Below are 12,142 nucleotides of genomic sequence, written 5' to 3' on the forward strand. Positions count from 1 at the left end.
CAGGATTCCCCACACTGGAGAATTCACCCACCCGTGCCCCAGCACAGCCCCAAACCCCAGTAAGAGGGCCCTGATGCACCAGCCCAGCCTGGCACAGGGCAAGTATTCAGGATTTGAGTTCCTTGTGGAGGTAAAAGACCTTTACAACAACAACAGTGAGGTTTTTGCAGATGCAGCTCATCTGTTCCTGAGCATTTCTCCCACTGGTGCTCTGAGCTGAGCAGGAGCTCCAGCCAGGGGAGCTGCTCTGTCCAGCAAAGTCAGGACGTGCAGCACCTCCAGTCAGGGCTGCATGAATTTGGAAAAAGCACAGATTCATTTGTCAGGGGAGATCAATAGTTTATTAACTTAAAGATCAGTTCACCAAAGCTCCATCTTTCCTTGGATTTGGTCCAGGCAGGTGAGGGCTGGAGACAGTGTGGCTTTCCCCTCCTCACCTGGCTGAGGTGAGCTCTCGTGGGCAAGCCCAGGCAGGGCAGGTGTCGTTGCAGCTGAAACCAAGCAGGGATTATCCCAGCTCCGTGTGGAACTGGTGACAATTCATACTGGGAATTTCACTGGAGAAAGGTTTAACTCATTAAAACTATTAACAATGAAAATCAGAACATGCAGCATAGGAAAGAGTGTTTACATATGTCTGGTGCAAAGAGTGGCTTTGCAGGGTCAGAGAGAAAAAAAGGAGAAGGAATAAGACAAAAAAAGATACCCCACTCCCATATAAAAAATAGTCCACAGAGAAAAAAAAAACAAAACAAGGATTGTATAAGTTATTTTTTAAAAATCTGTAAAACAACATAGCCAAGGATATTTTAAACACAATTATATAAACACCACGTGACTTACTATTAAGAGAGAGCATGAAAAGGTTTGTTTCGGGGAAGGGTTTTGTAGAATTAAGTTTCCTGGCTGGATCCTTGGAATGTCTCATTTGGGAAATAGATGCCCAAGAAAAATCACTGCCATGAACAGGAGGATTTTGTGAGAGAGAAAGAGGGGTGTACCCAGCAAAACAGGGGGAGGATCATAACGCAAAATGCCAAGAAAGATTAATTGGGGCAACATCTCGTTTAGAGGAAGAATTTAGCTTGTTCCAGAACTGACTTGATCAGCAATGTACAAGCAGTTCCAGGAGGGAAATAAGGGAAATACATTTCGTGGTAAGGCTGGTCTGTGTGGACAACACCACCCCCCAAAACCCTGCGACTCCTTGTAGGCACGCACACGGGTTTTGCCTGGCTGCAGTTACCTGCAGGGCAAAGCCCTGCTGGGCTGACACACCTGCAGAGCCACGTGGGGCAGCTCTGGCTTTGGTCCTCAAACCTCCAGTTATTGCCACGGCCAGAGGGAAGCGGTGACCGACGGAATCCGAACAGGAGAGCCGGAGTGGGCCGCGGGCCCCGCTCCGGAGCCGCCTGGTTCATCGTTTTACCTATGTACAGAGCACGGCGCTGGCAGTGCAGGGCTAGATCAGCTGGCACCTGGCACAAAAGGGTACCAAAAATGAGCCAGAATCGGCTCTTTCCTCGCAGGTGTGTGAAGTCCTGCCTCCCTCGTGGCGAGGGCTCCCGCCGGCCGCTCGGAGCGGGCGGATCAGTGGGATTTCTGCGAAGAACCAGGTGTGTGTACGTGGATCATGCATTGGTCCCTGCTCACCAGGAGTGTTTGAGAGTGTTAATATCACCACTTGTCTGCTGCTTCCAGGCCTTGATCACTCAGGGTACGCTCCAATCTCTGCTTAACATATTGCTATAGAAACGCGCCGACAGTGATATTAAAGCTATCAAACTTACGAGCGAATGCTTGACAGCACCATGTAAACTCTCCCAAAGCTGAAAAAATAAACTTTTGTCCTAAACATTTGGCAAAACTGGGCTGGCAGTCAGTGGAAGTCCTGGATGGATGCAGCCGCTGAACTTTACCCGGCCATAAGACACGTCTGACAGCAGAACTGCACAAACAGCTTCTTTTCACAGAGCTTGTTTGATTTCACCATCTCACAGAAAGTCTTGTCAGCTGGGAGGCCGGGGTGAGGAACAAGAGAAAATGAGAGCAGATTAACATTTTAAATAAACAAACATTGCACGTAACAGGCACAGCAACTGTGCCAGTGTTGGGGGAGACAGAATTGAAAAGGAGTAGCTTTTTAAGGGCATCTTTCACATGGTTTTAATGAAGGAATAAAGGAGCTTTCAGTGAGTGGGAGAATTAGCCCCAAGACTAAACTATAACAAAATACAAGTGCTTGGATGTGTTTGAGCAAAAGGCAGATATCCAGAAGCAATGCCAGGTGAGCCACCTGCACCCCACAGCCAGAGCCCAGCCCGTTGTAGCCATGCCCCAGCAAGCCCAGGAGCTCCAGCACTTTTAGCTTTAAATGGTGAAGGGAATCCCCCAAACCTCTCATTTTTGCTACCATGAGAGCACCACTGTGCCTGCAGCGCTGCCACTTACCATTGGTACAGGTTTCATTTGTCACACAGGAGCCACCGAGAAGGCTGTAACCTTCCTTACACCTGAGGCAGTTTCCACTGGAGCCCTCGCAGGCTGAGCAGTGGTCATCACACCTGGGGACAGAGACCTTGCTGTGGCCTGAGCCAGCACCAGCACCCTGGTCAGGCCACCCTAAGTGGGCTGTCAGCCAAAAGACACCTGCTGGCACTGTGACAGCCAGACCAAACCAGAGGATGTGGGAAATGGCAAATTTGAAGCTTGAAATGTTATTAAAGCCTTGGGTTTGGTGAGGTCAGCTCAATGCCCAGTGACAGCTAGTGACATCCCAAAAGCTCTTGCCTTCTGGGAAGATTCAGTGCGACATGCACCTCACCTCCCAGCCACCCCAGCTAGAAAAAGAGCTGCAAAGGGAACCTGTGCTGCTCCCATCCATTTGCCCAGAGTAAAGAGCTCAGCACTGTGCTTCCTGCTTGGGGACAGTGGCTTGTGGAGACTGTGCCTGAAATCTCTGGGAAGGGATGCTGGTCCCTTGTTCCTCCCTGCTGAAGAAACAGTGCAGGTGAGTGAAACCCCAGCAGGCATTGTGTGTTCCCAAGTCAACTTTAATCCTTGCCTTTCATGTTTGCTTTCATGAGGCTGAATCCACTCCCACTCCCCACTTAAAGCGCAGAGCTCCGGAGAGAGTGGGAGCAAATTGTTGCCTCGCGGCATCTCCCTGTCTCCGCGCACAGCCCCGTGCTGGGCCAAGGAGTGGGGAACACTCCTCCAACCTGGCCACGGGGCGAACGGAACAGGTTTAATTGAAAGCTGAAATATTTATCTAAACATTGCTGTTCCTCCCACACCTCCTCCAGAGAGCCCGGGGCTGAGGCTGAGCCCCTTCCACCGTAGCCCTAAGCCACCTTGGCTGGCTCTGGCGGGGGAGCGTGCGGCTCCCCTGCTCTGAAATCCACAGGGCAGGGCCATGTGGGGTCCAGCCCCACAGCTGCCCTGGCTCCCTCAGCCCTGTTTTCATTTCCATCAAGCTGTGAGCTGTTTCCAGCGTGATCCTGTCGTGGCTGGCAGTGCTCCCCATCAGCCCTGGCTTTGCTCTGGTGGTTCTGTACCTCTTGCAGACTTTGTTGGGCAGCCCGTGGCTGTCGGCGGGGGAGAAACCCTCACGGCAGGCGGGGACACAGCGCCAGTGGGGTGCAGGGGCCTCAGGGGTGCAGGGGGTGCAGTCCTCCTCGCCTGGCCCTGTGGGGACAGGGAAAAGGGAAAAATGGCACCTGGGTGGTTTTGGAGACAGTGCAAGCATGGCCACAGCCCCACATGTGATGGGGGCACCAGCTTGGCTTTGTCTTGCTCATGCACGAGATGCTTGTTGTGCCACAGGGTCCTGTGCATGTGCTTGGTTCCCACCCCAAACAACTCAGCTTCCATCCCCAAAAACCCAGCTGGGACCCAGTGTCTGTCCCTCTGGAGAGCCAAGAGCTGCCTACCGGGACTCAGTGAGGAAAAACACATCAAAATCCCCTCTGGACCATCAGCCACCACTCCCCAGCATGCACCAGTTTGGACTTCCCCAGGGTGGAAAAGAAGATGCTGAACTGGGCCAAGGAGGAGCTGGAGGGGGAAAGTGCTCCAGAGAGGAGCTGGGAAAGCAGAGGGCCCCACTCTGATGCCTGTGTGCTGTGGCTGGACAGCAAAGCTCAGTGATGGAAGTGGTATCATTAAAGGGCTTCCATGCACCAAGCTTGAGAAATGGTTATGCAGGAAAAGGAGGAAAGAAAAGGCTGGAAAAATAATTGTGGTGGAGTACCTTCACACTGACTGGAATAAGAATTAGAAGGGGAATAATTTTCTTCAGGGATTAAGAGCCCATTCCCTTCTAGCCTTGCCAACAAGATCAATAAATATTTTGGATTTAGACAAAGGCAATTGCCCATGTATGATAGAAGAGGTTCATGCCACTGAACATGGATTGTCTAGAGATCATATTATCATCAGATCTATGATGATTTTGAGGGCAGATGCAAACATTAACAATGGAAAATAATTAGACTTGCAGGAAGCAAGAAAGACAGTATTTAAAGGGAATGCTGAGCAATTTGAGGCAGCTGGGGGAAGCCAAGAGCAGCCAGCCCGGCACCGTGGGGCGGCTGGGATAACATGGGATAACACAGGATCACACACCTCAGCTGCCTGACATTTTTATCCGCTGCAAAGCCACCTTCCATCACTCCAAGAGGGTTTTACAGCCTCCCCCGCAACCTTATTAAACTGAAGCACCTGGCTTCGGGGAGATCGAGAAATAAAAAATGGCTCTAATAAAAATGTAAAAACTCCCCTAAAAACCTTTCCAGCATGAACATATACCTCACGGGACGTGCTGGAGACTTGGGACTGCTTTCCCTCCAGCACGCTCTGCCTCGGCTCAGGGTGGGTACAGCAGGGATTGGCATCTGATGCAGAGGGGTTTGGGGTTTTGCATGGGATGCATGGGGCCAAGGACATACCTGTGCTGGCGGGGCAGGTCTCACACCGCCGGGGCTCCCGGCTGAGGTACATGGCAGGCTGGCACTCTGGCACACAGCTCTCCCCTGCCAGGCTGCCAGGAAAGCAGAGAACGTTTGCACCCAAAGCTACAGGATATGGGGACTCAACAGAGCCCATTCCAATCTCCTCATCCCCCAGTGTGCTACAGCATCCTCAGCCTGCAGCGCAGGAGGTGTTGGAAAGCCAGCCAGCATTTTAGGAGAAATTAAAATCCTGCCTGGACCAAAGGGACAGCTGCCGGTTCCTTAATTAAGTATCCAGGAGGAAATAAAATTATTTTTTTCCCATGGGCAGCCAGCCAGGTTCTCCTGAAGACCTTTTGCACCAGTGAGGCTCCCCGGAATACAAGGAAATTGGTTCAGTGCCATGGCTGGGCCGGTGCTGCTTCGTGGCAGGGATGATTTGAAGTCCTGGCTTAAAAGGATATTGGACAATAAAAAACAAGCACCGTGTGGATTATGTCTGACAAGTGCCTCCACTTGTGCTTTTCTGAGGGAGTAGATAATCTTTTGGCAGCGGGAATTTCTTCGTCTGAGAGAGCCCCACTGCTACACCATGGCTCTGGCTCACTTACAGTGCCTGAGCACTGCAGAAAGCTATGGGATTGTACTTCCATGAGCAATTGAGGATGGAAAACAGCTTTTCCCTAGTGCTGACATTGGGTTCTGTGTCCCACAGATGCCATGGGACCAGCAGCAGTGGCACCCAGTGGCCCTCACAGGGCCAGGGCTGCCCTGTCTGCCCCTGCAGTGCTGAAAAATCACTGTCATGTACTAGCCCCACTCAACAGGTACATCAAATGAAATTTTCAGCATGGATGAATCTGAGGGAAGGGTTTCTGCATTTGCAGGGAGCATTCTCAGCCTGCCTGAAGCAGCTCAGGCCGGTACCAGCTCTATACAGCACTTACCCACCACCCTGAAAAGAGCTGGGGAAAATGAAATTAAATTTAAATCACAGTTTTCAGCTAAGAAAGAGACGCTAATCACCACCTTTAAATTCCCAGACCTCCAGCACAGTGCACCACAGCTGCAGCACCATGGAAGCAGGATCTCTGGTCTTGAACTTAATTCACTCTCTAATTTCCCATCGGTTTTCCCAAATTTAAACCACAGGTATGAGTGCTGCAGGTATGAACTCCTCCCGTGCTGGTGTTTTACCTGAATCCCTCTTTGCATGCAGTACATTTGTCTGCTTCGCCGACACATTTTTTACAGCTTTGATGACATTTCAGACAGCGTTTCTGACCTTTCAAAAAACAAAGCAAAGCAGGGAGAATAAAATCAGGACAGTGATTTGCAAGCAGCAGTCGGGGCTGCAAAGCCCCACTGCACCCCAGTACCAGCTCCCCAGGGTGGAAAGGCACATCCCTCCCCAGCAGATCCCTGCTATTGCAGGTGACCTTATCTGTCACCACTTGCTAAAAGAAATATGCTTTGCAAGCAGCCAGGATCATTAATTACAGTCTTCTAATTAACTTGAGCACCTCTGCTTTGCACCACCCTCTGAACACCCAGAGGTTTCCCTCCTCCCTTCACCGTGCAAAGTGTGTCAAGAGGGAAATTCAAAGCCAATACTCCAGAATCAAGGTGTGTTCTCCACCCAGAGCGCTTAAAATAGAAGCAACCCCTGCACGTCCTCATGCTGCAACTTGCAAGTGATAAACATCCTTACGTTCCTCGGCGTAGAAGCCGGGAGGACAGAGCAGCAGGCAGGTGCCCATCTCGGGGTGGTGGTAGAGGTTCCTCTTGCAGGCCGTGCACTGGCTGGCTCCCCTCCCGACGCAGCGCTCGCAGCCCTTGTGGCACCGCCGGCACCTCCGGGCGCCGTTGTCACCGAAAAACCCCGCGGGGCACGAGCTCACGCACATCCTGGGGAGGGAACCAGAGGCACTGGGCTTTGGAGCCAGCAGCGGTCACCTCCCGCTCAGGCACCCGCCCCTGTCCCCTCGCCCGCAGTGTTTGGGGTGTCCCCCAGCCCTGACAGCAATTGGAGCTCGTTTGCTTCTTATTCTTTGATTTACAGTGTCTTGGAAGTCACAGCTTTAATATGGAGACGGGAATCTCTTGTCCCAGCAAGAGAGTTTCCCTGTGCCATCCCTGAGGAGTGGAAACCCCAGTTCCTGACAGTTCAGCTGGCTGTCCCTTGGGTGTGGTTGACCTCAGCCAGTGAAGCCAAAGATTCTTCCCCAACATGATTATGTGGTCAAGATCCTCCAGGACTCTCCAGCTCCATGTCCTCTACCCCACTGCACCCTAATTCAGGACAGGGATCCTCACACCTCCTCTTCCACCCATTTAATTTCTCATACACTTCTTTTACTATGCAAACATCTATCACCCACACTATGCTGTGAGACCTGAGGAAAGGTGCTGCTGTCACCTGGAGACCCCATGGGGACACCCCACCACCACTCACCTGCCAGTTTTCATGCTGCCCAGGCTGTAGTGGATGCAGTTCAAGCACTGGTCAGCGTTGGGGCCATCACAGCCCTGGTCACCACACTCAGGGTGGCATGGACCTGAGGAGGGAGAGACCAGCTCAGTGTGGGAGAAGCTGAGCACCCTCCAGACATCACTGCCAGGATGCCCTGAGCACACTCTCCCTGGACCAATGGACACCTGGACGCTTCCCCCATCTTATTCTCTATCCTATATCTATTATATTTTAAATTTTATCCTATCTATTCTATGGAGCTGCATGGCTTTGGGTGCTTGTCTTTCCTGCAGCTCATCCTTCCCAGAATGAATCCCATCCTCTGGCTGAACAATGGTGCAAGAGCAGATTTGAAAGAGGGACCTGCTCCTCAGGGAGCAGCAGAGACACCCGCCCCTGGCTGTGCTGGAGGAGGGAAGGTGGGCAGAGGAGCTTTTTTTACCCCTCAGACAGCTGCACCACCAATTTGTGGCTGGGACGGGGCATTCTCCTACCTTCTAATTTCACCATCCTGCTGCCCCGTGGTGGCCACAGGCCCTGCTCCTCCCAGCCCGCCTCAGCCCCAGGCAGGATGAGGCCTCGTGGCTCCCCCAGTTTTTATCAAGGTTTTCATTTTCCTGGGTACTCTGGGGGGAACAACGTGGCAGCTCAGGCAGCTCTTACCCGCGTACTCCTCCTCCTCCTCCGCCACCTCCACCTGGCTCTGCAGGAAGGCGGCTCTGGACGGCTCCATCTCCGACGTTGGCACCTCCAGTGACCTGCCCCGGGACTGGGGCCCACTCAGGGCAGTGTAGGGGTGCTCGCCTGTCCCGTAGAAGATGAGGCTCCACTCCTTCAGCTTCCCTGTGGGGCAGACACAACGTCACCCATCCCACTCCCTGTCTCCCCCATCTCCGGGGGACCTGGTGTTGGGGGAAGCAGGAGGGTGGACTGGGCCATCAGGGTGTCACTGCTGGCACAGCAATGCCGAAGGAAACAGTGAATAGCCAGAAATGTTCATGAGCCCCTGAGCTTCCAGCCCACACAAATGCAGCTGTTTAAGCCACTTACAAGGGATTTTCAATTCCATAACTCATCTGAAGAACTGCAGCATCACCACAGTCTCTGAGTCCAACACTGGAGAGAACCAGTAATTTTAAAAACTTCACAATAGAGGATTATTTCTGTCTGACAAAAGCCACCCGGCACACACTGGATTATTTCTTGCTGCTGTTGCTTCAGCCCTCTATTTTTCTGACACAACAGAAGTCTGAGCTTGGCATCCCCCAAAACACTGTAGTGCACCTGGTGAGACCCTTCCCAAGGCCTTACACCACACCAAGACCCTCCAAAGCCACTCTCTCCCCACATTTTTGGGGAGAGAGTCCAAAAATGCTGCTGCTTCTTTCCAATGCTGCTTTTATTTCAATTCCCCATCAATGCGAGTCACTTCATGCCCGCAGCGTGCTTGGCTTTAACTCCTAATCCCTGTGTTACCAGGAAGGGCTTAAAATTTGCAATACCCAAATCCCTTGGCTCTCCCAAAGGCATGAGAGGACACACCTGCTGCACTGAGCAGTGCTGGTCTGGAGCCTGCAAAAGGGCCAAGCTCCGGCAGCATCAGCTGGGGAAGTGCCTTTGCCAAAAGAATTGAATTTGCTTTAAATCTAAAATATCCTGCATGAGGAAAGCCCAGGCTGCACAGGGCTGATGTGGGGGTGCAGCAGTACCAGCGACATGAGACTCATAGTATTTAATTTGTATTAAATTAACCAATTCAGTGGTATTAAATCAACATTTAATACTCATTTCTGCTACGAGCTGGGAGCCTCTTTCCTTTTTTTCCTCCTGCTGTACCCTCTCTGCTTCAAACCCTGTTCAGACTTTTTGAGGGGATGACTTAATGTCTTTTCATTTTGTTTTGCCAAACCCTGATGCCCGTGAGGGGCTCGGAAACACCATCTACAAACTGTAGATACCGGGGCAAAAGCAGCTCTGTGGGCGCTTTGCTGCTGCTCTCAAGAGTTCAAAAGATTTGGGGTGAGGGCAGCAAACAGAAACACTTTCTGTGCAATGCACCTCCACGTGCACCTCCCGCCAGAAAGTAGCGTGGGAGAAATTTTTAATATACTTCTGGCTTCCTATCAATGATTGTGTGGATTTAACACCCCCACAACACACGCCAGCCCCAGGCAGGATGCTTCATGTCCCGCTACCCCCAGCCAGCGAGGCGGGGCCGGATCCTGCCCACACGGCTCCTGTGCTGGGACGGGGTCAGGGAGCAGGCGGCCAAGCTGGGGAGGGGGGGACACAGCAGGGCTGGGGACATGCAGGGGGCCAGGCTGAGCCCAGCCACCCCCCACCAGCATGGTGGCAGTCCAGGGAGGATGTCCATCCGTCTGCAGCCCGAGGGGCACGGTCCCCTTGCGCCGTTGCACAACCAACCCACATGCCAGATGTCCCAGCAGCGAAGCAAAACAAACAAACAACAATTACAGCTCTTGGGTTTCCTCGTTTTGACTCATTACAGTTTAATTTTGGAAACCTGGCTCTCGGGTGCAGCCGGTTTGCTGCTACTGCTGCCGTTGCTGTGAGAAAACCAGCCACCAGCTCAGCCAGACCAGCAGCCTCCTGCATTCAGAGCTAACATCTCATTCCCATTTTTGAAAATCTGGGCAACACATTTTTGCTGAAGACCATAGAACTCACGGCAAAGTTTAAAGCCAAGCAAAGCAGCCTAGAAAGGGATTTGGGAGCAGGAGGGCCTGGTGGGCACGGCGGGATCCTCACCTTGCACAGCGGGGTTGCGCACTTGGGACGGCGTGTCATGGATCTCCAGGGTCCACTCCCCCGCCGCCCGCTCCCCCCAGCAGTGGACAGTCATGAACTCCCAGCCCTTGAAGCCTTCATTGGAGTGGTCAAACACCCTGCAACGGTAATGCCACACACCAAGAGATGTGACTTTGAATGTCGTATTTTATCAGAAAGGGTAGATGGGTTAAAATCCTACATTGAGGATTTTAGGGATCCCTGCACGCATACACCCTTGCACAAAGCTCCCCTGCAGCTAAAACCTGCGCATGCTTCCCACCTTCCCCCCAAAACCCAAGAAAACGTACAGCAACCCCCTAAAGGAGGATGCTGCCCAGCCCAGACACGCCGTGGCTCTGGCTGCTCTCACCTCCTGGCGAGGAGCTGTGACCGTGTCCCGGCTGGGGAGATGAGGCTGATCTGGAGGTCCCCCCGGCGCGGGTGGGCGATGCTGAGCCGCACCACGACGTGCTCCAGGTACAGCACGTGCTGGTCCCGCTGCTCGGCGCAGGCGCTGCTCAGGGTGCTGGCCCGCAGCACGTGCTCAGCTCGGATGTACCTGCCAGGGACAGGGCATGGCGTCAGGATGGGGACAGAGTGCCCCTGGCTCCCAGGCATGGATGCCCTGGTAGATTAGACCCCGGTCTCCTGCTGCTTCACAGCAAAAATTATCTTATCTGCCACTGCAATTCCCAGTGTCCTAGCAGGGGAATTTGCTGAATTGCTGGATGGTAACCAGATGAGTTTGAAGTGCTTCGAAGATCTATGCCTTATGGGCTGCAAGGGCGCTGCTTTATTATAATTACGAGTGCAGCACTCCTCTTTGGGCTGTAATTAGTGTCTGTATCAGATAAATAGCTTCATGAACACACTTGGCTCTGCACTCATTCCTGTTTTGCATATGCAAGTCTCTAAAATACTTTTCTGATTAACAGCTCTCTTGCTCTACAGCCAGGCATTGGTAAATGAGGAGTGTCCACTTGGTCACATCCCTGATCCCACTCTTCACCGAGGAGGGACTGACCTACCAAGGATGAGAAGTGAACATGAGCTGGAATGAACCTGAAGCCAAATTCAAAGAGAACCAAGACACTGGAAATTTGGTAATCTTTGCAACAAATCATCAGTTTTTGGTGTCTTCCATCAAGACAAAGTGTTCAGTATAAGGGTGCAGAGACTAACACATCACTGCTCATGAAGGACCCAGCAGCCAAGGTGGGTTTGGTCTCACTGTATGCCCTCAAAAATTCCCTGCTGATCACTCACCTCAGAAGCAAAATCTTGCAAAAGGGAAAAAAATCCCACCTACTGTCAAAGTTGGCCCTGGAGAGCCCTAATGGGACCTGCACTTCACTGAGCCATGGGCACAGACCCCAAAACACTCACTTGGGCACCCTGTCCAGGCTTCCCACGCAGACGTGCTGGGGAGGAACCATCCTCCACTTCTTGGCTTCCACCACAATAGCGTCAGCATCCACCAGCCCAAAGCCATATAGATGGCTAACTGGAAAGAGAGAAGACTCAGAAACCCTCAGCCTTCCCAGCAGGGATCAGGAGCTCCTCAGTGCTCGGTGGAGCATCCTCCAACCATCAGGGAAGATGTGGAGTTCACCCTGTTGGGGTGTGAGGTGTTTCAGCACATGGAGCTCATCACTCTGGCCAAGTTACATCCCAAATCCACACTGGCACCATGGAAAACCCATTGCTGGGAGCAGTCCAAGGAAAGCAGCAAGAAACTCTGCACCTCAAGAGAGTCTCCACCAAACAAGTTTTCCAAATCTCCACCAAGCAAGAGTTCCAAGCATCTCACCCCATGAATTACTGCCCCCTCCTCCCTCCACTTAACAGCCTGAAGGTAGGAATGACCCTGATAGTGGCCACCCACAGTGAATTGTCCCCATAAGTGAAGCTCAGGAGACCTTTATTT

The 12,142-nt window shown here is 52.3% G+C and overlaps 1 protein-coding gene across 1 annotated transcript in view; it reads right to left on the reverse strand.

Moving 5' to 3' along the window:
• Positions 1-328: 328 nt before the first annotated feature.
• Positions 329-12,142, reverse strand: part of PCSK6 (proprotein convertase subtilisin/kexin type 6) — a 36,930-nt gene continuing 25,116 nt past the window's right edge. The window contains exons 11-21 of the mRNA XM_041418943.1: positions 11,602-11,719; positions 10,586-10,774; positions 10,195-10,331; positions 8,089-8,268; positions 7,408-7,510; positions 6,664-6,860; positions 6,150-6,237; positions 4,950-5,041; positions 3,558-3,687; positions 2,452-2,564; positions 329-2,013 (exon numbers count right to left, since the gene is read on the reverse strand). Coding sequence (XP_041274877.1) covers positions 1,916-2,013; positions 2,452-2,564; positions 3,558-3,687; positions 4,950-5,041; positions 6,150-6,237; positions 6,664-6,860; positions 7,408-7,510; positions 8,089-8,268; positions 10,195-10,331; positions 10,586-10,774; positions 11,602-11,719 — 1,445 coding nt within the window. The 3' untranslated portion in view covers positions 329-1,915. The remainder of the gene's footprint in view (positions 2,014-2,451; positions 2,565-3,557; positions 3,688-4,949; positions 5,042-6,149; positions 6,238-6,663; positions 6,861-7,407; positions 7,511-8,088; positions 8,269-10,194; positions 10,332-10,585; positions 10,775-11,601; positions 11,720-12,142) is intronic.

This window comes from Onychostruthus taczanowskii, unplaced genomic scaffold, assembly GCF_017590055.1.
Source record: "Onychostruthus taczanowskii isolate IOZ18803 unplaced genomic scaffold, ASM1759005v1 scaffold6, whole genome shotgun sequence".
Taxonomy (NCBI): domain Eukaryota; kingdom Metazoa; phylum Chordata; class Aves; order Passeriformes; family Passeridae; genus Onychostruthus; species Onychostruthus taczanowskii.